General features: G+C 48.9%; 1 protein-coding gene across 6 annotated transcripts in view; it reads right to left on the bottom strand.

The window, feature by feature from the left end:
* SYNJ2 (synaptojanin 2) overlaps window positions 1–21,465 on the bottom strand; it is a 94,283-nt gene that overhangs the window by 4,028 nt on the left and 68,790 nt on the right. For 3 of the 6 annotated variants that reach the window (XM_057738661.1, XM_057738663.1, XM_057738664.1), the window contains 14 exons: window positions 20,837–20,918; window positions 19,961–20,101; window positions 18,126–18,318; window positions 15,908–16,066; window positions 14,011–14,167; window positions 12,905–13,022; window positions 9,506–9,724; window positions 9,350–9,428; window positions 8,639–8,807; window positions 8,041–8,214; window positions 5,954–6,088; window positions 4,348–4,460; window positions 3,094–3,202; window positions 1,027–1,178 (listed from right to left, as the gene is read on the bottom strand). In XM_057738661.1, coding sequence (XP_057594644.1) covers window positions 1,027–1,178; window positions 3,094–3,202; window positions 4,348–4,460; window positions 5,954–6,088; window positions 8,041–8,214; window positions 8,639–8,807; window positions 9,350–9,428; window positions 9,506–9,724; window positions 12,905–13,022; window positions 14,011–14,167; window positions 15,908–16,066; window positions 18,126–18,318; window positions 19,961–20,101; window positions 20,837–20,918 — 2,000 coding nt within the window. Of the gene's footprint in view, window positions 1–420; window positions 559–1,026; window positions 1,179–1,345; window positions 1,438–3,093; window positions 3,203–4,347; window positions 4,461–5,953; window positions 6,089–8,040; window positions 8,215–8,638; window positions 8,808–9,349; window positions 9,429–9,505; window positions 9,725–12,904; window positions 13,023–14,010; window positions 14,168–15,907; window positions 16,067–18,125; window positions 18,319–19,960; window positions 20,102–20,836; window positions 20,919–21,465 lie in introns of those variants that run through there. The other 3 variants (XM_057738665.1, XR_009054287.1, XM_057738662.1) reach the window with 3 other exon arrangements.

Raw genomic sequence — 21,465 nt, 5'->3', positions numbered from 1 at the left:
AAAGAAAACAACTGCACGAGGTCAGAGGGAGCTTTTGCACAGACCGGGCTGTCGGTAGCCTAAGCATCAGCACTTCACTATTGCCACTGGTTCTTCAGAAAACTAGCTGCAAAAACAACCCCTTCTCCGACAGCCTTTTACTGCAGCTCCCGTGGAGCGGGTGGGGAAAATGAATCCATGTCTGCCCCTGGCTTTGAAAAGACAAAGCGAGAGTTGAGAAGAGGAGGAGGAAAGAGGTCTGCTGCGTAACAAGGCGTGGAAAACGGGCAGATGAATGTGCAGACGTGGGACGGCAGAGCAACCCAGAAAACACAAAGCAAACTCTGTAAGAAGCACGCGCCCAAGCCACGCTCACGCTTTCTACAGGGGGAAGAGCAGCCACTCTGTAATGACCAGCCAAGGGATTACCGAGTGTCCGTGACTGGCCTACTGAGCTCAAACGGAAGATCCAGATGTCTCTAGAGGTGCCAGTCTCTGGGCTGCTACTGTCCTGACAAACTCATGTCTTTGAAGCAGCAAGCAAGGCTGAGAAGCTTGAGAGCGAGAGCAAAAAACAATCTGCAAGAAAAGTGGCAAGAAAAGCTGTGGCGCCTGCAGGCTCCGAGGCCGCGCAAGTGCTTGTCAACACGGCCCATCCAGGAAGCGGTGATCGTTTTTCTAATGCAAAGAGAATCTGTACATGTACACGACACAGACCACACACAAATGGGAATTACTGGGACACTTGGAATAAAGCATCCCACCGTGGTTCGGCTTGGGAACCGAAATGGAACACTTGGGCAGCGTGATACCTCCAAGCTGTTCCTGTCTTGGTGAGAAATTCCCAATGTTTCTGCTCAGCTTGAGTCACGAAGCAGCAGGAATGTGAAGAGGAAAGCAATTGCCAGGCACTTTCCTCAAGGATGGGGCTGTGTCTAGGACTCGTGAATGTGTATAAGGAGACCACACCCATCAGAGATGTAATTCTTATCTAACAAGACATTTGAGCAACCCAGGAGTGACAGGCTTAGGCAACCTGGTTCTTACCTTTCCTGTCCTCCTCAAGGTTGGCTTCTTGATGGCAGGAACTTTGGGTGCGGGCCGACGGGGCAGAATTGGGGCCACCCCTGCTGTGGGCTCTGGTTTGGAAGATCCCTGGTCCCTCAAGGCTGTGGCATTTAGGGCTTCTCCTGGGGCACCTGAAACATATAATTGCATGGCTGAAGTATAAAGGACAAGGCCTTGAATTATCCTTACTCTAAGGATAATTTGCTAACGCAATGTATTTCTTTTTTGTCTAAAAATAAATCTTTGAGGGTTCTCAGGACCAACCAGCTAGCGTTGGGCCCCTGTTTCCCATGCTCACCTTCTCAACAGGGATGGTGATTTGGGGTCTGTGTAGGGGAGGATCATTGAGGCCTTGACATCACGTGCAAAGTTTAATGTATACCTGTGTTTCTAAGGAGAGATGACACAAAACTCCTCAAAATCTCAGCAGCGCCCATGATCAAGAAAATGTTAAGTTGGGACCCTGGGTAGATTTCAAACCTCAAACCTCTCCTAACCTCTACATCTATAGACTTGGGGGGAAAAAAATTACTGCAATATAATTCACATGCCATAAAATTTACCCTTTTTCAGGATATACTTTGGTGGTCATTTGTATAGTCACAAAGTTGTACAACCATCACCACTATCTAATCCCTAGAACACCTTCATCACCCCCAAAAGAAACTCCACACAGACCCACAGCAGTCACTCCCCAGTCCCTCCTCTCTCAAGCCCCTAGAAACCTCTATAACTTTCTCTCTGTATAGATTTGACTATTCTGGACACTTCACATAATCGGAATCACACAATACATGGTGTTGTGTTTGGCTTCTTTCACTTAGCCCACTGTTGTCATGATTCCCCTATGATATAGCATGTGTTAGTACTTGGTTCTTTTTATGGCTGAATAATATTCCATGGTATGGATATACCCCATTTATCCATTCATCAGTTGATGGACACTTGGGTTGTTACATCCATACAATTTGAGGTTTGTTTGTTTTTAAATAAAAAAGAAACCATGCTGTTATCCTACAACAGTATTTCTCAGCCTCTTAATCCATGCCTTCCTTAAATGTTATTTGGGAATTCCAAATAAGTTATATACCCAGACTAAAAGCAAATTAGGCAACTGTAACTGCATCTGGCTTTTCAGAGGGCATAATTTCCCCTCTTCAAAAGAGATTTGAGTATAAAATCGAAACAAACCCCTAAAAATGTTAGTTACCAGTGATTCTGAATGCATAGGGGAGATTCCAAGTTAAAACATGATTAGCATGGGTTTAGGTGAAGTAACAGCAACAAAAAATTAACAGGCAGTATGACAGAGAAGTCCCTGCCTGACAGTAAAGAATCTACATTCGCTGGAGATTTAAAAAATAGACGTGTTGCCTGAAAGAAGACGCCTCCCTACCTATCCCTTTATAGAGCCAGCAGGATGACTTAGTGTCTGAAGCACGAACCTCTGCTAAAACTCATTTTCATTTATTTCAATCTCTCCCTTAAGTGCCGCTAATAATCTTGGGGTTATTTTTACATACTTACTGAATTTTAAGTATATAGTTTTAAATGGACAATAAATCTTAGTAACTTCCCTGGTGGCGCAGTGGTTAAGAATCCGCCTGCCAATGCAGGGCACACGGGTCTGGGAAGATCCCACATGCTGCAGAGCAACTAAGCCCGTGCGCCACAACTATTGAGCCTGCGCTCTAGAGCCTGCGAGCCACAACTATTGAGCCTATGTGCCACAACTACTGAAGCCCGCACGCCTAGAGCATGTGTTCCACAACAAGAGAAGTCACTGCAATGAGAAGCCCGCACATTGCAATGAAGAGTAGCCCCCACTCGCTGCAACTAAAGAAAGCCTGTGCGCAGCAACAAAGACCCAATACAACCAATAAATGAATAAATAAATTTATAAAAAATAAAAAGAAATAAAATGTTGCTAAAGGATATTTCCACTGAATACTGCCTCCAGGAAAAAAAAGAGTATTTTTCTTTTCTAGGGTCCTTTTCACAGGAAGATGAACAGAAAAGCAGAATTGGGAGGAGGGGAACACCTACCTCCTCTGGCTTCCAGGAGACATCGGATCGCTGCTTCTGCCTCCTGAGCATTGGTAGTTTTGATCTGCTTGACATTATAAGGCTTACTTATCCCAGTCCTAGCTTTGGGCTTTAGGACAAAATCAGGAAAAAAACGCATATTAGCGGAGGTAGGAAACAGCCTTACCTGGTGAATTCTCTGCCTGCTGATCTGTACAGGAGCGAGAGGTTGACAGAGCTCCAGCAGACAGTGATTAAAACACGACTCCAACCCAAACCACATCCCTCAAGCCTCTTTTCCCCCTGGAGCACTCACATACCAAGAGGGTGAACACAGTACTGGGTAGATGACCCTGGTCTCCCAAATTGGGTGGTTACAGGATTTTGCAATGTGGACAAACCATCCTCCACCTTTATTTCAATAACCAGGTAAAAGGCAGAAAGCATAGTCAGAAGCCACTCCTTCCACGGTTCAGCAGAGTCATTAAAACACTTTCCAGATGTTTTCTCAATAGTGCTCTTTCTACCTCTTCACTTTTCTACCTCTTATCCGAGACCTCTGGGTCACCTTTGAGAACCTGCTTTAATTACTGCAAACCACTGAGGTCAAGTCATCCGCCTACTCCTGCTGTGACCATGACCGTGACCATTGGCAGGGTCAGCTCTCCGCACTGTCCTGGGACATGTTAGCTTCCATTTAGTCCCCGGCTGCACCTCCCCCCTCCCTCGCCTCTGGTCCATTGACCTTCACCTACAGTCTTCTTTAGAGCTCAGGGTCGTCCTCCGGAACTCCCGGCCTCTAGAACCCTACATGACTGTTATTTTCACTCGTGTCCCTACCGCGTTATTTAGGCCCCATCTGATCTCTTTTTAGCCTCTTCTCTCAAGACAACTGATCTGAACTTCTACTTCCCTCTCTACCAGCCCCTGCTCTATACACCAAGGTCAAAGGCAAGCATCAGAAGGGAAAGCAGCAGGTGGGTCTGGAGACCAACAGTCTCTCCATGAAGAGGCACTTGGGATTTTTCATCAAACATGATTTTCTCTCTCATTCTCTGTACGACCATTTAAAAACCCTGTAAAGGGCCTGGTACTAAGTTACGGGGTTTGGGGATGAGTGGTGGACAGGCAGAGGGTTAAAGACATAAATCTATATATTCACTGACGAGAGCTGATCCTGCATGATGTTAGGGGCTGAGGATGAACCACAGGGCAAATCTCTTGGGTTTGAAATGCTGGCCCGTTTCGCTGTGCTCTGAACACAGGAGGACTCACTGCTTGCTGAGGTGCTCCCGGCAGAAGCTTCGCTGTCTGCAAAATCGAATACTGCCCGTGGGTGCCAGAAGAGATGGACACATCTGAGGCTGACTTTTTCACCATTAAACCAGCTGTAAAAACCAAGGAGGGCAGAGTCTCAATTTCAGTGCAGTCACAGCTGCTTCAATGCAAATTCCCAGCCAGCTGAGAGTAAGGTCACAGGGTCTAAGTACATCCATGGCCTTTGGGGGTTCACAGGCACTAATGAGTTTCTCTTTTGATTCTCTAGAAACTTGGGCCTATTAATGTAGATTCTCTTGAGAAGCATTGTTTGAAGGAAAATTTTAATCTAACATCCTGGGGGAGTTAAATCTGATATAAACTCTGATCAATCATTTTTAAGTGTTTTAAAACACACTACTGTTATTAGGACCAAATTTTTTAAATGTTTTGTGGGCAAAATCTAAAAAAAAAATCCCAGCGCATGGGGAATAAACTGTATTAAATAATAGCTGTGGCCATTAACACATCATGTTTTAGAACAACAGTTAATGACAAAGACATTAGACGGAAGACAAATGACCAAACAAAATGGATACCAATTCTGTAAAAAAAAAAAAAAAAAAAAATTAAAAAGTCTGTGCAGGTACAGATACAACTAATTGGAAAAAGGATGGAAATTTTTTGGCTAACTGTCATCTCTAGGTAAGTGAAATTAAAAATTGCATTGTTTACATGTATCTCTTTTTGTAAACCTCTACAATAATACAGGACATAACTTGTTTTTTATTTTTCAATATTTTATTTTATATTCTGAGCAACAACTCAGAAAAGTAAAAAATATGCTTAACAAGGCATGTGTTTCTGGCTTGCCATCAATTACCATTCTGATGTAAGCCAAGAGGAACCCAATTCTGAAAGTATAGCCTTAGAAAAATCTTTATGGTCACATGGGGGGCGGGGGAGGGGGGAGAAGTAAACAGTGGAGGTAAACAGAAACTGATTAAATGCATGTCACGACTTTATTTCAGACTACTAAGGAATGTTTCACGCACAAAGCATTGTTCTGTTTTGTTTTTTGAGGAGCCAGGAAGAAAAGTGCTCTCCTGAGTCCTGGGCTAGGAAGAGCTGTTCTTAGCAGGCTTGAGCTCACAGATGGGATGGTTCCTGGTTAGAGGTGGGCGTGTGGTCACCTTATGGGTCAGGGCACCTGGGCTTACCCGAGTCCTCATAAGGAGAGAGAGGCTGGGCAGCAGTCCAGGAGAGAAGACGCTGAAAGATGGCGTGGGGGGGTGGGGGAGAAAGGAGCTCAGAATGTCCCTAGCTTGTCTGTGGCCCCAATTTTCCATCCCACAAGGTTTCAAACTGAAAGCAGCTTAAAGCAAAAGCACACCCACGGGAGGACAAAGAACAGCTTTATAAACGAATCGTGTGATTTGCCACGAGAAACACAGCTATCTCTGACATCAAACTTGCCGTGGATTTAAGACAAAAAGGAGCCCAAGGAGGGGAAAAGCACTGTGGAAACTCAAAGGTTACACGCAGAGCCATTCATTCAGTAGCAGGAAGTACTCGATTATTCCCAGCAGGCATCGCTGTAAGCGCAAAGCAAGCGACGTCTTACTTGGAGGGGGGGGTCTCTGCGGTGGGTGAGGTGGCCGAGGCCTATTGGGAACCGACAGAGACCGACTTGGAGAGCGGTGGCGGAAGTCCCCAACTGCTTCCAGCTCCTGCTTTAACTCCACCAGGTCAGCATCATCTGGAGGACACGGTGGGGCGGGCGTCAGGTGAGTCAGACTCAGGTCTGCAGGGACCTGGCGGTGGCAGGCGCTCCTCCCGCAAGACAGCCGCAGGGTCCCTTTCTGCTGGCATGGGGGGTGGGGGGAGGGCACCCAACGCCTGCTTGGAACGTTCAGTGAACCGTGGACAAGGCGTGGCTGTCCAGGCACGAGAGACACGGAAACATTTTAAAGTGCAGGCATGCTTTCTTCTGAAATAACCCACAGACTTCCACACAGAGTACACAGTTGAAAACCAGAGCCCCTTACTCTTAACTCTTCATTCGGAAGCAGGACAACGGTTTTGGACGTGAGAATATTTTCAGTTCTCTGCCAGCAGGGCAGCCTGCCATTCAGCGCCAAGGTCCAGTATGGAGTGTTCACTGCTCACTCAAACCCCAAATCCTACAGCCCATGCCAGCTACTGCCCAAGTGTTCACCATCCTGACTCACCCTGCAAAATCCTTCTAAGGCTAAGAGGGGCATGGGAGGGTGACCGCTTCTGTTTTATTGCATGTACATTTATTACATTTAAATTCAGGACAATTCTAGGTCTTCTCTTCCACACTACAATCTAGGTCTTCTCTTCCACACTACAACACACTCTGATTCATTTTATTTTGGCTCATACATGCCATCCCTCAAATCCTCAAGTATCTCTGGAATTCTGTTGGGGAGACAGGATTTCTCCTTCTAAAGGGAGTGCCTGAACGCCCTGTAGCATCGAGGAGATGTTTCCTCAATGTCCACCAGGGGGCAAGGGTGCCCATGTCAGAGCTCCATGCTGCTCTATGAATCCTTCATTCAAAAGGCATGCCTGCTCACACCTGCTCTGCCCTCGAGATGATGCCTGAATTACGGCCACCCTGGAGGAGACGACTGTTTTCTGGTCTCAAGAGCACATCCCTTCAGCCACTTCCACTCCAGGACAGGAGCCTTCTGGACGTGCAATGCACAGAACCACCTTGATTCGCTGATGGAGGCTGCTGCCTCTGTATCGGGCAACAGTCCTGGAACCTGGACTGTGCGTCCCAGTCACCTGGGAAGCTTCATGAGTTACCAGATTTCCAGGGTCCCAGCCCACACCTGCCAAACCCACATCTCATGAAGGGGCTCAGCAACCTGTAAGTTTAAAAGCCCCTGAGAGTTAATGCAGTCAAGCTACTGACCAGGTCTGGGACCAAATACAGTCAAAGGGGCCTGGGGGGTGTCTCTGCACCTCTCCCAGCAAATACCTTTCCTGGGAAGCATCTTATTGTCACCCCTGTTCTCTGTTCTCAGTCGCAGCTCAAAGGATCCTGACACCTGGCTAAGTCCCTGCACCTGCTCTCCTCCAACGGGGAGACGCGATGACCAACAGCTGGAAGGCACTCGTGGCTGTGGTTGAAACTGGGCTGAAGAGTCTGATGTGGAACATGAACTACTCTAATAACCCAGGGACCTGCAGTTCAACCCCAGCGACTTTCACGCCCTCTTAAGTCTAAAATGACGTAATGAGGCTAAGGTGTAATATTACTGTATATACAATATAATGCTATATGAAAGTAACCAGACCCCAGTAACTCAGGACATAGATGGTGAATATGTCTCTTATGGGACTGAATCAGAAAAGTTTCAGAGAGGGAAAGATAAATCACAAATGTAAAGCCAGTTCAGAGCCATGACAATTTAAATATACAGGGGAAACGGATGATCATGCATCTGGTGTGTTACAGGGGTACCGGTTGTTGGAAAAAAATAAAATCACTAGAGGAAATCAGTGTGGTAGCAGCCGGACTCCTGCTCAGAGCCCGGTTACCACCACTTGCTGTGACTTGTTTTACCCCTTTGCTCACGGGCCGTGCACACTTGACGGTGGCATTATGTGATGCCCAGCTGCTGAGACAGTGATCACTACACCGGAAGCGATTTAGAAAGGGAAGGTCCAAGCTACCTTTGTAGGTCGGGTGCTGCTTCTTTTTGGTGAGTGCCGGCGACCTGCTGGGAGGTGCCGCTGCCGTGGAGCTGGGGGCATCGGAGAGCTCGTCTCCCCCCAGCTCACTGTCTGAGACCGCAGGCCGACTCAGCTCATCCACAAGACAGTCTTCGTCGTCTTCGAGAATATCCCCTTGGAGAAGGAAATGTCACAGTAAACAATTAGGGGGAAGGGTCCTAGTCTCTCATCGGTGGGTCTGTTTCAACGCGGAGGCCTGAGGCTCGTGTCAGGACACCCCAGGCACAGCTGCCAGCAGCCCAGGGTGCCCACGTGGCAGCAGGGCCTGGACCCCAATGCCATGGATGCCTGAGACACAGGACCGAGCCCACAGCCCTAACATCCTCAAAACTGTCTTCAGTGTAATTTTAGACACCTCCCATCTTACTTATTGGGTGCATCTCCCCTACACCTGAATATCGCCCAACTCTGGCATGGAGAGTAAGCCTGCGCTTCAAGCATCCTCTGTAACCTTCCCGAGGCTGGGTTTTAGAAGGGACCTTGAGGCTCTCATGCCAGGTGCTGGGAGAACATCTCGCCTGCCCGCCTCACTACTCACCTTCTGTTTCATAGTCCAGACTCGTGAAGTCAAAGTTTTCCTCCAGCAGACAGGAGTTGGCAGTGGGGGACATGGAGGCCACGCTGTCCCGCTTTCGAATTATCTCCTCTTGCAAACCTTTCAGCCAGTCCTTGGTCTTCGGTCTGATCTTCACGGCTCTGCCTTTCACCTGTGAGGACAGAGCGCCCACCCGAGAATGACCGCAGCCATCAGACCCTCTGACCCCAAAGTGCTCCTCGCTCAAATGCACGTACTGAGAGCCAGGCCCACCTTCACTTTTGCCAAGAAAAGCCGAGGGTCTACATCTTGGGCAGGCCCAGCACAACTCGCGTTTGGTCTGAATAAAAGTTGAACTGTCACCCCTAGCTTTTTATTCCATGTGAACTTAAAACCAGGATATTATCAACATGGAAACTACCTAAGAGCTGCCTGTCCCAAACCACATACTCTAACGAGAAAGATCACAGCAGTCGGGCAGGAGGATGTGAGCACAGATAGACCCAGTAGCTCAAGGGAAGCTGCGCTCCAAAACCTGCTCTTTCTCCCCAGTCCTGCAAGAGGCCAAGGCTGGATAGTAGAGACCTCGACGAAGATACCAGAACCAGATGCCGGGATGAAGAGGCATCTACACCCGCAGACCTGGCCATGTGAAGCACAAGAAGCCCATGAGGACAAACAGCCCCGCTCCGTGGGTGACCAAGGACAACTCACCTTCATTCCGTCCACATCCAGGACGCTGAGAGCCGAGTGACTGTCTGCAAAAGTCACCAGCATCTGCCCTTGGTTGATCCTGGAAGAAACAAGATTTCCCAGGTCAGCCCCGGCAACGCACACGTGCACACCAGCCCGTGAGGAGCGTGTTCCTACCTGACAAGCACAATCGTCCCGTAATTGCCCAAGGTCTGCATGAGCTCCGTGCGCACGTCCTCGGGAAACTCGTTTTTCTCTTCTGAGGTTGGCGACTGAAGGTTGACAACAACGGTGGCGTCCAGGGGGCCCTGGAAAGAGGACACTTCCTGGAACACCCTGTCCCGAGCCCCCACGTCGACTTCTTGCACTTCCACCTCCACGATGGCCAGCACAGGTCTGCGTTAGACACAGAGGGAAGATGGGGGGGCTGTGAACTCGGGACAAGTCAGCCCCCAGCCCCGCCTCCATCCCGTCAACAGTAAACATCCACGACACAGCCTATGCGTGTGGCCTCCCCCACGGGTCCTGGAGCCAAGCTCTCCATCCTGGGGTTTCAGTCTGTCTTTTTCCAACCTTGGTGTTATCTTGGCATTTCTATCTAAGGATGATGTGAGAGAAAACCACACCAGCCATCAGCAAAAATTCTTTACATGTAACCCCAGGACTGCCAAGGATGTGGAGAAGAGGGAATTCGCCCTGTGCTGGGGGTTCAAGCTTCTTGGGGGTGGGGGTATTTGGCAATTTGTGTTAAGAACCTCAAAAATGTTCATCTTTTGACCAATGAATCTCAATTCTAGAACTCTGTTCTAAGGAAATGCCCAGAGAGTCAAACAGATTTATACACTCTGGTGGTCCAGTGGTTAAGACTCCACGTTCCCAATGCAGTGGGCCCAGGTTTGATCCCTGGTCAGGGAACTAGATCCCACATGCATGCCGAAACTAAGAGCCCACATGCCACAACTAAGAGCCTGCATGCCGCAACTAAGGATCCCACATGCCACAACTAAGATCTGGCACAGCCAAATAAATATGTACATTTAAAAAAAAAAGATTTATACACAAGATTGATTGTTACAGCACTGCTGATGGGAGGGACAAGGGGAAAACAACCAAACTGTTCTGTGATAGGGAAAAAGCTGTTATGATGCAACCACACGACCATATGCCATGCGCTCATTAAGAATAATGTTGTAGAAAGCTGTCTGACACACACAGAAAAACAGATCATAGGAAATAATGCAAACCTTGTTGTAAATTTTATATAGGGATGGGTTTACTCTACAAAAAATTTAAAAATCCTTTCTTGTGAAGATTACATCACCCTATTGAAGACTTTTACAATATTAAGTGGAAACAAAGCATAATACAAAATGGTATATAAAACAGTGGCGACGCTTAAAACTAGGGAACATTGAAAGAATTAAGAGATATGGGTGGTAAATCAGTAGCATCCCCCCAAATTCATATTACTATTATTAGATTTTTTTGCATCTAGAAGCAAACGGTGCATGGAATCCCTACATCATTCCCTACAACTGCACTTGAATCTATACCTCATAATAAAAAGTTTAATTAAAATACTAATGTAGCAAGTAAGAAAGCAAATGATAACAGTTCACATAATATAATCCTAATTTTCTTATCCACATTTAAACATCTATAAGCTTGTGTGCACATGAACACACCCTACACACAGGTTAATATTTTGGTGCAAAATGTACATGGAAAAGGCAGTGGAAAGATATATAACAAATCGCCACCAGACATCGTCTCAGAGGCTGCGACTACGGATGATTTGTTTGTGTATATTTTCCCTAATTGTCAACAACCAACATGCTCTGCTTTCGCAATTAGAAAAATCAATATATGTCTAAGATGCATCTCAAACCAGGATGTTCAGATCTGCACCTCCCAGTCTCCCCAGCTGAGTAAATGCTACTCCATCCTCGTAGCTGCTCAGGCCAAAAACTCTGGTACCATCCTCACCTCCCTGCTCTCACACCCCACACCCATTCTATCAGCCAGTTCTGCTGGCTCCACTTTCAAAACCTGTCCAGAACCTACCACTGCTCACCACGGTGACCCACGACCACCCTGGTCCAAAGCCAGCCCGTCCCTTCCCTTGTTTTCTGCACAAGCCGCCTGGCTCCCTCCTTTACCCCAGCCCCACTGGAGTCTCTACAGGTGAGTCTGCTCTAACCTGGGCAGACAATGGCACTGCGCTCAGAGTGAAATCCAGCATCCTTTTTATGGCCCACAGGGTTCCACAGAGGCTGATTCTTGCTCATCTCACCTCGTTTCCTGTGACTCTTCCCCTCACTCCTCTCTCTCCAGCCTCTTTATTCTCTGCACTCCTCGATGTTCACCCCATGTTCCCGCCCTGGAATGCCCTCCCTGATACCCACACGGCTCACACTCCCATTTCCCTCAGGTCTCGGCGGCAAGGTCATCAGAGGGGCCTTCCCTGAACACTGGGTATGTAATAGCACCAACCCCTTGACTGACCCCGCCACTATTTTTGTTTTCATTCAGGGCACTTTCATCTATTTACCGTCTGTCTGTCCTCACTAGAAAATTCCTTGAGAGCACGGTCTCCTGTTTTGTTCACTGCTTATCCTCAGTGCCAGGAACAGGGCCTATATATCAATATAAGGCCCCCCAGTAAATGCTGGTTAAGTGAATGCTTCTAAATATACTCACTGAACTAGCAAAGCTGAAAGTCATATACCTGTAGATTTCCCCATGCTCATTTCTAGGCATGTATTTGCAGCAGCAGGTTTCTCAAGAAATTAGAAGCATCTAAGGATTTACACCTAGTGACTGACCAATTGTTCACCACCAGCTCTCTTTCTTAATTTCTTTTCTCATAAAAGCTGAAACTGACATGCTCGTTTTGGTAGCAGCCTTGGGAAGCTCAAATTCTCTGTCCACACCCTCAAATGCCCTCCGCTGTCTTTAAAGGTGTCCTACAAGAATAACCTCCCTCCGTGACCATTCCCAGTGCCTGCGGAGCTGACAGGCCTCTGTTGCTGTCCCATCCTTAATCCACAACGCACTCGGCCAAACCAACAGCCCAGAGCATCAAAAACCCTCAATCCAACACTGTAAAACCCTGTGGTGTTTATAACAATAAAATACTGGAAAAAATATTCATCAGTAGGTGAATGGGTAAACTGCATGGATCTCCTTATCAGACTATGGGACAGAGGTTACAAATAAAAGTCAGATCTCTAATAGCAATGTGACTGTATCTCAAAAATATTAAGTAACAAAAAAAGCAAGCCGCACAATGACATAATTTATCAGAATTTAAATGACACAAAATACCACAGGCTGTGTCTTTGCAATTTTCATAAAAGATGTCACTTATGATACAGAGCAATGACAAAATGCTAACACTGATTAATTCTTGGTGGCAAGAACACAGCTATTTGTCACACTGTTCTTTGCTCTTTACTGTGTGACACACACACACACACACACATTCGGATGGGGCCAGTGGGTCCGCTTTCTGTGGGGAGCAGCCAACCCTGCATTCCTCAGCAGAGGACGTGCCCACGGCAGCCAGGGCCCTACCTGTGGTCAGACGCTTGAAGCTCTGCTCGGCCGTAATACTTGAGGGCACCAGGAGACCAGGTGTGTCTGACTCTGGCGTCAGCATCCAGATCACTGTCTAGAAGGTTGAGTTCTCCAGCTACTCACGGAGAGTCCAATCAAGAGACACACAAACAAAACGGTATCAATACATGAATGCTGATTACAGACGTGCACCGTGTCATGGACCGCCTCCCATCTCAGACTCAGTCACTCTAATCCCTTAGGCTTCAAACCAGGTCAAGGCGGCCTTGGGGTAAAAACTCCTCCCCAGTGGGCAAACTGGGTGAGGACACGGAAGACGCTGCTGCGGGGATTCCGCCTCAGGCCTACGGGAGGCAGGAGATCTGCAGCTCTTTGTACAGCAGGAGATTATGCAGAGACTAAGACCCTGAAGGCAGCCAGCCTCCTGGGTGCAAGTCCACAAACTGATCTGAACCAAAATGCATGTTCTCGATCTGCAGGTAAGATTTTCGGGCTTTGAAACCTCAGCATCTGTCTCACCAGGAAAGTTTAGCTGTTTATGTATCAGTTCATAGATGTTCGAATTTTAAACAAACTGAACTTCCTAGCTGGGCATCAATAATTATTCAAAACGCTATAGACAACCAATTGATAAAAACAAAACCAAAAAATCTTATCGTTCCTGTGTCTTGCTCATGTCTGATTTGGAACTGGGGCTTTAAGCAGATGAGAATTCGGCTAGACAAAATGGCCCGGAAAAAAGGCATCAGTGGGAGAGGTAGACGCACCAGAGAGGAAAAGCCCTGGCCTCTCTCCTTGTCCCCACTGGGAACAAAAGGCAGTGGAGTGGTGTCGGGGGACAGCCCTGAGGCAGGGATGCGGGGAGCCAGGAGCAGGCACTTTTGCAGGTCACAGTTTCTAGAAAAAGGCCAGAGCAGAGCTCCCTGAAACACAACTCCCAAAGCTTAGGGCTGACATCTGGGATGACTTTTGTGTAGTTCTGGGTCGACGAGAGAACTGTTATTGATATAGCAAAGATCACTGGACTAAAGAAAAGTGATCTTCCCTCTGTGGTACCGATCACTCGCCCTTCTCCAGCTCTGAAGGCGCACACATCCATGTACCTGTTCTGTCAAAAGGATGCCTCTTCCTCCACCACAGGACCCTGTCCGTCCAGGCGGGGGTGCGGCACTTGTCACTTGTGTCATAGGCGGCGGAGCCAACGTCATACTTGTAGGTGGGTCCAAAGTCAATGGTGCCTTCGTGAAAGTCTTTAAAAATCTATTGGGAGAAGAAGTCACAAGACCATCTTAGTTCTCCTAGATCCTGTAGATTACATGCAAACAGAAGGCATGTTCCAGAGTGTTTTTTATTCCTAAAGTAACAGAAGCTATATCATATTTGCAAATACGTCGAAAACGAGACACATGTGCGCCCTTTAATTAGCAAAAAAGTGATAATTATCTCCTTGTTCTGCTGACTTACACACCATTGGGTCTCCCACCCACCTCAGCACTGGATCTGTCCCACGTCTGCTTGTCAGCGCCCAGGTGACCGTGACAGACACAGGGAAGGACGCAGGCTCCAGGCCGAGGGGACGTCCAGCCCAGCCCCAGCAAGGCCTTGATCCATATCCATTAACTAAACCAATGGGGTAAAAAGCAGCCCAGAACTGAAGTCCAGCTCTCCTCTGTCTCCATTTAGCCCCGGTCCAGCCCTGACGCCATGGGAACACCCGGGAACAGATGTTCACTCAGTGCCAGAGAGGAAGGGTGTGGAGAAATCGGCAGAAGGAAGAAAGAAAAACCCGCCACGGGAAGGCCTGGTGTGGTTACTTTGCCCTTTGGCCACCCCCAGCGTCCCATGTCATTGAGCGGGACAACAGAAACCTGGAGGAACACCCGGATCTCGCTGCAGCAGGGGCCTCAACCTCCCTGCCCGCACCATCTAACCTGCTACGTTTTTAACAGGTAAATGGAATTCAGCTGTGCTTCCCTCCCCTCAGCCCGTCCTGCTAGGAAGTGAACAGAAACCAAAATCACAAACAGTATCAGCTGGAGGAGAAGATACGTTTCGAATCATGGAGGCTGGCCTGCGTGACCTTGAAGAACTAAGGACAGATCCTGTAGCTGAATCTTCCCTATTACATCTTGGCCTAAGGAGGCACTAAAAAACCGCATGGGGTCACGTAGTGGAAGTATAACAGTCGTGGACTGTATCATGGCTCTGTTCACTGACTGTGACCTTGGACACATTGTTTGACCTCGGCCTCAGTCTTCTTATCTATAAAATGGGTGTAATACCTAATCTGTAAGATGGTCTTGAGGATTATGTGTACAACTCGGTGTATAAAGTGTATTAGATATAGTGTATTAAATTAACTCATTAGTATGTTCAATAACAAGAAATAGAGATGTCACCAAAATAAAATGTTTTCAGCAGAGTCTAGCAAGTCACTTGCTGGTTTAGCATGTCTGACATACAGCCATCCCTGTGAGCCTCGCCCTGAGTGCGGGGTGTAGGGACTTTGTACATCACACCCGCAAGCCTCACCTAGCCATGCGTGTAGATGCTGACATGAGGCCATTTGAAGCTGCTTAGACTCAAACTGAGCACAGCTACTTAATCCCTGGGAGGCCCTGGACCAGGGCTTAGTTTTTCTGAAAGAAGAAGGAACAGATGACCCCCCTCCAACCACAGAGCATGGGCAGAGAGGCTCCTGTCGCCCTGAGCCCCTGTGGTGGCTTACATGTGTCCAGTGTCCTTTCATACAGCGACGGCCCCTCTGGCCACGAGAAGACACAGACCCTGACCACGGCCAGTGGAAGCAGGAACAGGACGTGAGTGTGGATGGATGCTCACATTTCTCTAACTTCTTAGGCCAGACACATTTTCTACCATTATGGGAATCAGTTAAATCCGCGCATGAAACTCTAATTCACGAACACTAGCGTGTACATTTAGTAGAAGCTATTCCACGTTGAAGCAGGTGTTAAAAACTATTTTAAAAGCACAACTTACTTTTCCACTTGATTTCTGTAGCTGTAGCTGATCAAATTCCAGAAGCTTCTTCCAGTCTTGGCGTTTAACAAAATAGAAGACTTCTTCATAAGTGAGATCAATGCGGTAGTTGAAATCACCACACCAAAACACATAATCGTGAGAAAAAATGTTTCTTCCCTAAGTCATAAAAAAAAAAAAAATAATCATGATGATTTGGCCTGTTGCAAGGAAGGGGGGCAAGGGGAGAAAAATAAGCTCACTGTACAGATGATGAGCAGATATGTTTTCCTTAAAATATTACTTAAAAAGTCTGCTAAAGCATCTCATTTTTCACTAATCCCATAAACCTACTGAGGGACTTGCACAGGGCTTACTTTGTAAATTTTAAATAGTGTTTTGGAGTGGTTTGGAGAAAGCTCCAACTCTAACAGGGGGAGCATGACGACTGATATTATTTACTCTGCCCATCGGATCTTGACTACCAGGCTGTGCCCCTACTTTGTTACCGCCGTATCCTAAAAAGAATTGCTTAAACATACAGTGTTACAAGAATGAGGTTTAAAAAAATAGGTATCATGGCTCAGGACATGCAACTCCGTAAAACCCGGTAGATTTCATACACGTTCCTCCTGCAATCCTCCATCTCGCTCTCCCCCTCCCCCCTCCGGTCCAGTCACTCCAGGCCCGCGTCCAGGGCAGCCCTGGAGAGCTGTGGCACCTTCCCTGCCTTCCCCCAGGAATCACAGCAACAACAGCAGCACAGTATCAGCCGTCTACAATGCTGGGCTCTGTTCTGGGGCACACTGTCCTCCCAGCAGCCCTGGGAAGCACATGCTATTGGCTGTCTTACAGATTAAAAAAAAGAAGTGCAGACACTTTGCCGAGGGTTACCCCACGGGTACATGATAAAAACAAGATATGAACTCAGATCCACCAAGCTCCAAAGTCTGTTTCTGTTCCTCAAAATACTGAAAGGATCACAGCCATATAAAATAACCGTGCGGGGCAGCACTGCCTAAAAGAACACTCCACAGGCATGGGAATGTTCTCTACCTGCGTTGCCCAAAACAGGAGCCGCCACCACACGTAGCCATTGAACACTTGAAGTGTGGCCAGTGTGACCGAGGGATTTTTAGTTTTATTTACATTTAAATAGCTACTGTGGCTAGTGGCTACTCTCTTGAACAGGTATAGAGTATTAACTCATAGGTACCCTCCATATTTCTGTTGAAAAAAGCTATAGTATAAACCCTTTAATTATTTTAAATGTGTCCCATGTTTGCTACTTTGAAACAGCACTTTTTAAGTGAGAAGGGTTGGACTTTTCCCTTTAAACTAAAGGGCTGGACTTTTTAAACTACATAGACACAGAAAGAATTAGTCCTACATAATCTGGAAAACTACAATTGCAAATTTCCCAACTCATTTATTTCTTTTTTAATCCAACAAATAAAAACTCCAACAAGGATATAGCACTTCTTAATGAAAACTAAGGAATTGTTGCCTTGAGGGTAGCCCAGTGAATAGGATGTCAGTTTTAACGGATCTGGCCTCATGTGGAAGAGAACTTCGTGACCCAACCAACCGTATCTGACACGGGCAGAATGTGTGGCAGGAACGGCTGAGGTCTACCCTCACTGCTGGGAAACAGGTGTCTGCACCTGGCTCAAGGTGTGCAGGACCATAGTGTTTTCACAGAAAGGAAAACACTCAAATCTGAATTTGAGAAGATCCCCCGGCTTCAGAAGGAAAACCTCTGGACCACCACTAGAGGGTAGCATGATGCATGGTACGGGAACCCCTGTAACCAGACCAGCGTCCAGGGCTCCTCAGTCAAGAACTCAATGGTTTCAAAACCAGGTATTCTTTTCTGAGCCACAACAGAACGTATGCGTGAGCCTCAAGAAAACCAAGTCTTATACTGTTTGGATTCAAATGTTCTTCACCAACTTGGACAAAACATGGACACTGGTTTTCTTTCCCCGTTCTACACAGCTGAATTAGAATAAGAAAATGCAGGGCACATCAGGACATTCGGGAAACATACAGAGATACAGGGGACAGAGCACTCCCGGGCTGGACTCCCTGCTCACTGCTACTGCAGCATCCCTGGCTGTCTCTCCGTCCCCAGTGCTGAGCCCCCATCCCCTCCACCTGCCCACGTCAGCAGCTCAGAAAACCACGTGCGGGGCTGACCTGAGCAGGGGGTCCCCAGCCACCCCTACCAGCCACTCACCATCGGGAAGCTCAGCTTCTGTGTGATCTCCCTGTAGTCCTCGTTCCTCTCCTTCACCTGGGACTGCCCGGCCGTCAGGTGGCTGCATATGAAGCAGAAGCTGCTGCTGTGGAGCTGGAGGCGGATGGCCACGGCACCCTTGTTCCCCGCCTTTCCCCCCATGCCCGTCTTCACCGTGTCGATCGCCACGTCCCTGGAACAGAGAAGGCACACGCGGGGGGCTTCTCAGTGGCTCTGAAGGAAAAGCACAAACTCTTTTGCTACAGAGAAGCGCCGGGCAGCAGCACAAGGCCTGTGGCTCCAAGAACCTCAAAACCATCAGCTCAGAGGCTGTTTCTTCCCATCTCCAGTGGCCAGGCCACACGGCACCAGCGTCACCCCGACCTTCCTCTCACTGTGGGCAGCCGCCCTGTGGGAGGTCTGGAGCATCCTCTCCGCAGCCCCAGCTCCCAGGTGCTCACAGAAGCACCCCACAAAGCACCATGGAGCTGAATCAGCTCCACCCCCGCCCTCTGCTTCCGGTCTTGCTGCTGCAGCAGAAGCAGAATGGACTTCCCCGCCCCCCCACCCCATCCCACACGGCTTTTCTACAAAGTACAGGAGATGCCATCAGGTAATCAACACATTTTAAAAAACAGGAACCATTCAGTCATCGATGCTGGGCGGGGTGGGTGGTTTCCACACAGACGCCTGCTGGCATCAAAATGCCAACTTCTAATGCACACAAGTGAGTGCACAGGTCCACAGGACCAGGGGCTGACGCCTCCACCCGCTGAGTGTCACCCAGCAGACACGGTACGGGGGTAACCTGCCAACAGCTGTGCGAGCTTGAGGCTGAAGGGGCACGAGGCCAAGGACACAGGTGCCGGGACCTTCGCTGGCACCTGGGAAATCCGGAGCACCTTGGCATCACTCCCTTCCTCACGTTCTATCTCTGACCTCTACCCTAACCTCACCCTTACCTTGACCCTAACTGACCTTTACCCACTCACTGTGGGCACTGCCAGACTGTCACAGCAAACAGTCAGGGGACACAGACTTTAACATTTCCCGAAGGTCATACAAGAGGGTTATGAGCACAGAGCACAGTCTTGCTCTCCAAGTGCCGCCACGGGAGCCTGTGGTCCTGACTCCACGGAGGTGCACAACCCGGTGTGACCCTTACTCGGCTTGGGGGGGGTCAGGACAGTTAATGCCTGGTATCAGCAAAGACAAAGACCAGAGAACATTCCAACAACATGAATGAGACCAGGGAGCTATGTGAGGCTACGAGACAGTTGAGGGAAAAAGGGAGTTCCTCCCAGACCTTGAAACCCACACGCACGCGCACACACACACAGACATGCACAGCCTTTCCTAAAAGACACCTTTTCCTAAGCTTTTCCCTTTCTGACATCCACAAAGCTTTTGCTTTGGAGACTCAGCAACGGGGTGACAGTGATGGAAGCTTTTTGCCCACACATCTTATTTAGAATTCTTTTAAAAAGAGACAAAAGAATTGGCATTTCCTGATGAGTTCCCCAGCTCTTGGTCAGAGGTTTCCTGTCTAACATTTAAGCAAGGAATCCCTTCCCTTGTGCAAAGCTGAGCCTGGGTGACAGCGATCAGGAAACACTGCCTCTAAAAGGGTCCAGCTTCCTGAGCTAGAAGGTTCCCACTGTGGCTTTTTAAATGCTAGACAATATTCTATTCAGCCTGGCTTTTCCTTGGGGGTTTTGCTACATTTATCTAAAATAACGGCAGGTCCTGATTCCTGTAGCAGGAAGGAGGGGAAAAGGAAGTCAGAATAAAACAATCCCGTGTTCCCCCAGATGCTGTAAACGAAATGTTCTTACCTGATGAAGGGGACATGGTACGGACGTACAAAGATATAAAGACAGACGCCCACCAGCTGTGCCGAAGTCAAGAGAATGTACCTATGAGACCGTGAGATGGCTTTCTGAAGCTGCTCACCCCACATCTTCCTGTTGGTGGTACTGGAGAAGAGAAAAGAGTGGTGCTAGTTAGTGTGAGCTGGAAGCAGGCTCTCCCACCTGCTCCCGCCTGTAGGTGGTTCTTTTCACTAAATTGACATCGTGATGCCTGCCCTCCTGCATTCGTGCCACGTGAGCCTTAATCCCTGCAATGGACTATCCGCGTACGTCTGGTTGTGTTGTACACATCACAGCACGTGTCCCATCCCAACCCCGGCTACCTGAAACCCAACACAGGGCCTTGCTCATAAGACCTCCAAAGAACCAGGTTTTATTATTTGTTCCGAAAGTGCCTTGAAGTGGACTAGGAAGGAGAGAGTCCAGCTGGCCTCACACCAAATGTTAATCCAGTGGTTTTCTTTCCCTGGCACGCTGGCACACTCTTACCCTTCCCCAGGAAAGGTGAGTCAGCCCCTGCGCAGCCTGGCCCACGCCCTCGGGGCTCACACACAGCAGCAAGGAAGTGTGAACCAGCCTCTACAGGCGGCCGAGGCAGCCGCACCTCATGGAATGCAGAGCCCGCCCCGCCCTTCCCTCTGCGTCCCTCATGAGCAGAGAGAGGGGAACGGGCAGGGGCACGTCTGTGAGGACGCGGCAGGCGCACAGCGGGCAGGGGCACGTCTGTGAGGACGCGGCAGGCGCACAGCGGGCAGGGGCACGTCTGTGAGGATGCGGCAGGCGCACAGCGGGAAGCGGATGCCCCGGCTCAGCGCCCCGCCCCTCCACGCGGCCGCCTACCTGGCACTGACGATGTTCCCTGCGCTCAGTTCCACCATCTCCTCGAAGCCCACGGCAAATACGTCAGCTGGGCTGCTCTCCTCTGCAGAACAGGCAGGAGACAAAGGAGATCAGACCCACCCAGGCCTGTGCTGGCCAGCAGTGGCACGTCTCAAGTGTACTCGCGCGACCCTGGTGACCCCCGCCACAGACCACACAGTGAGCTCCACACGCCAACCTCCCTCCAGCTCCCACCGTGCACGTGGCTTTTCCCTGTCTATATCCTGGGCACGTCACTCACGTCTCCAAACTCTGCCACTTGCTCTGCAAAAGGGACGGTAACGGCCACCTTGCAAGGCGGTCGTGAAGCATAAGTCAGAGAACACGTGTCACGTGCCTGGACCAATAATTTCCCCGCGAAGCAGACCCCGCCCCCCCACCCCCCAGCCAGACCCTAAGTCCCCCAGGGGCGGCACTGGCTTGTCCTTGTGACCCTCAGCACTTTTCACAGTGCTGGGCCAGTCTTGCCGGGTTAATGACTGGCTGTGGCCCTGTCTCAGGGCACTGCTGTCCTGGTGGTCAGAGAAGGGGACATCCAGCCCTGCTTGGGACCCGTGCTGATGAAACCTGCCCCAGAAATGCCTGGCTTA

The sequence above is a fragment of the Hippopotamus amphibius genome, chromosome 6, assembly GCF_030028045.1.
Source record: "Hippopotamus amphibius kiboko isolate mHipAmp2 chromosome 6, mHipAmp2.hap2, whole genome shotgun sequence".
Taxonomy (NCBI): domain Eukaryota; kingdom Metazoa; phylum Chordata; class Mammalia; order Artiodactyla; family Hippopotamidae; genus Hippopotamus; species Hippopotamus amphibius.
Note: the sequence above shows the minus strand (reverse complement) of the source record. Positions and strands in the feature narration are given on the sequence as shown.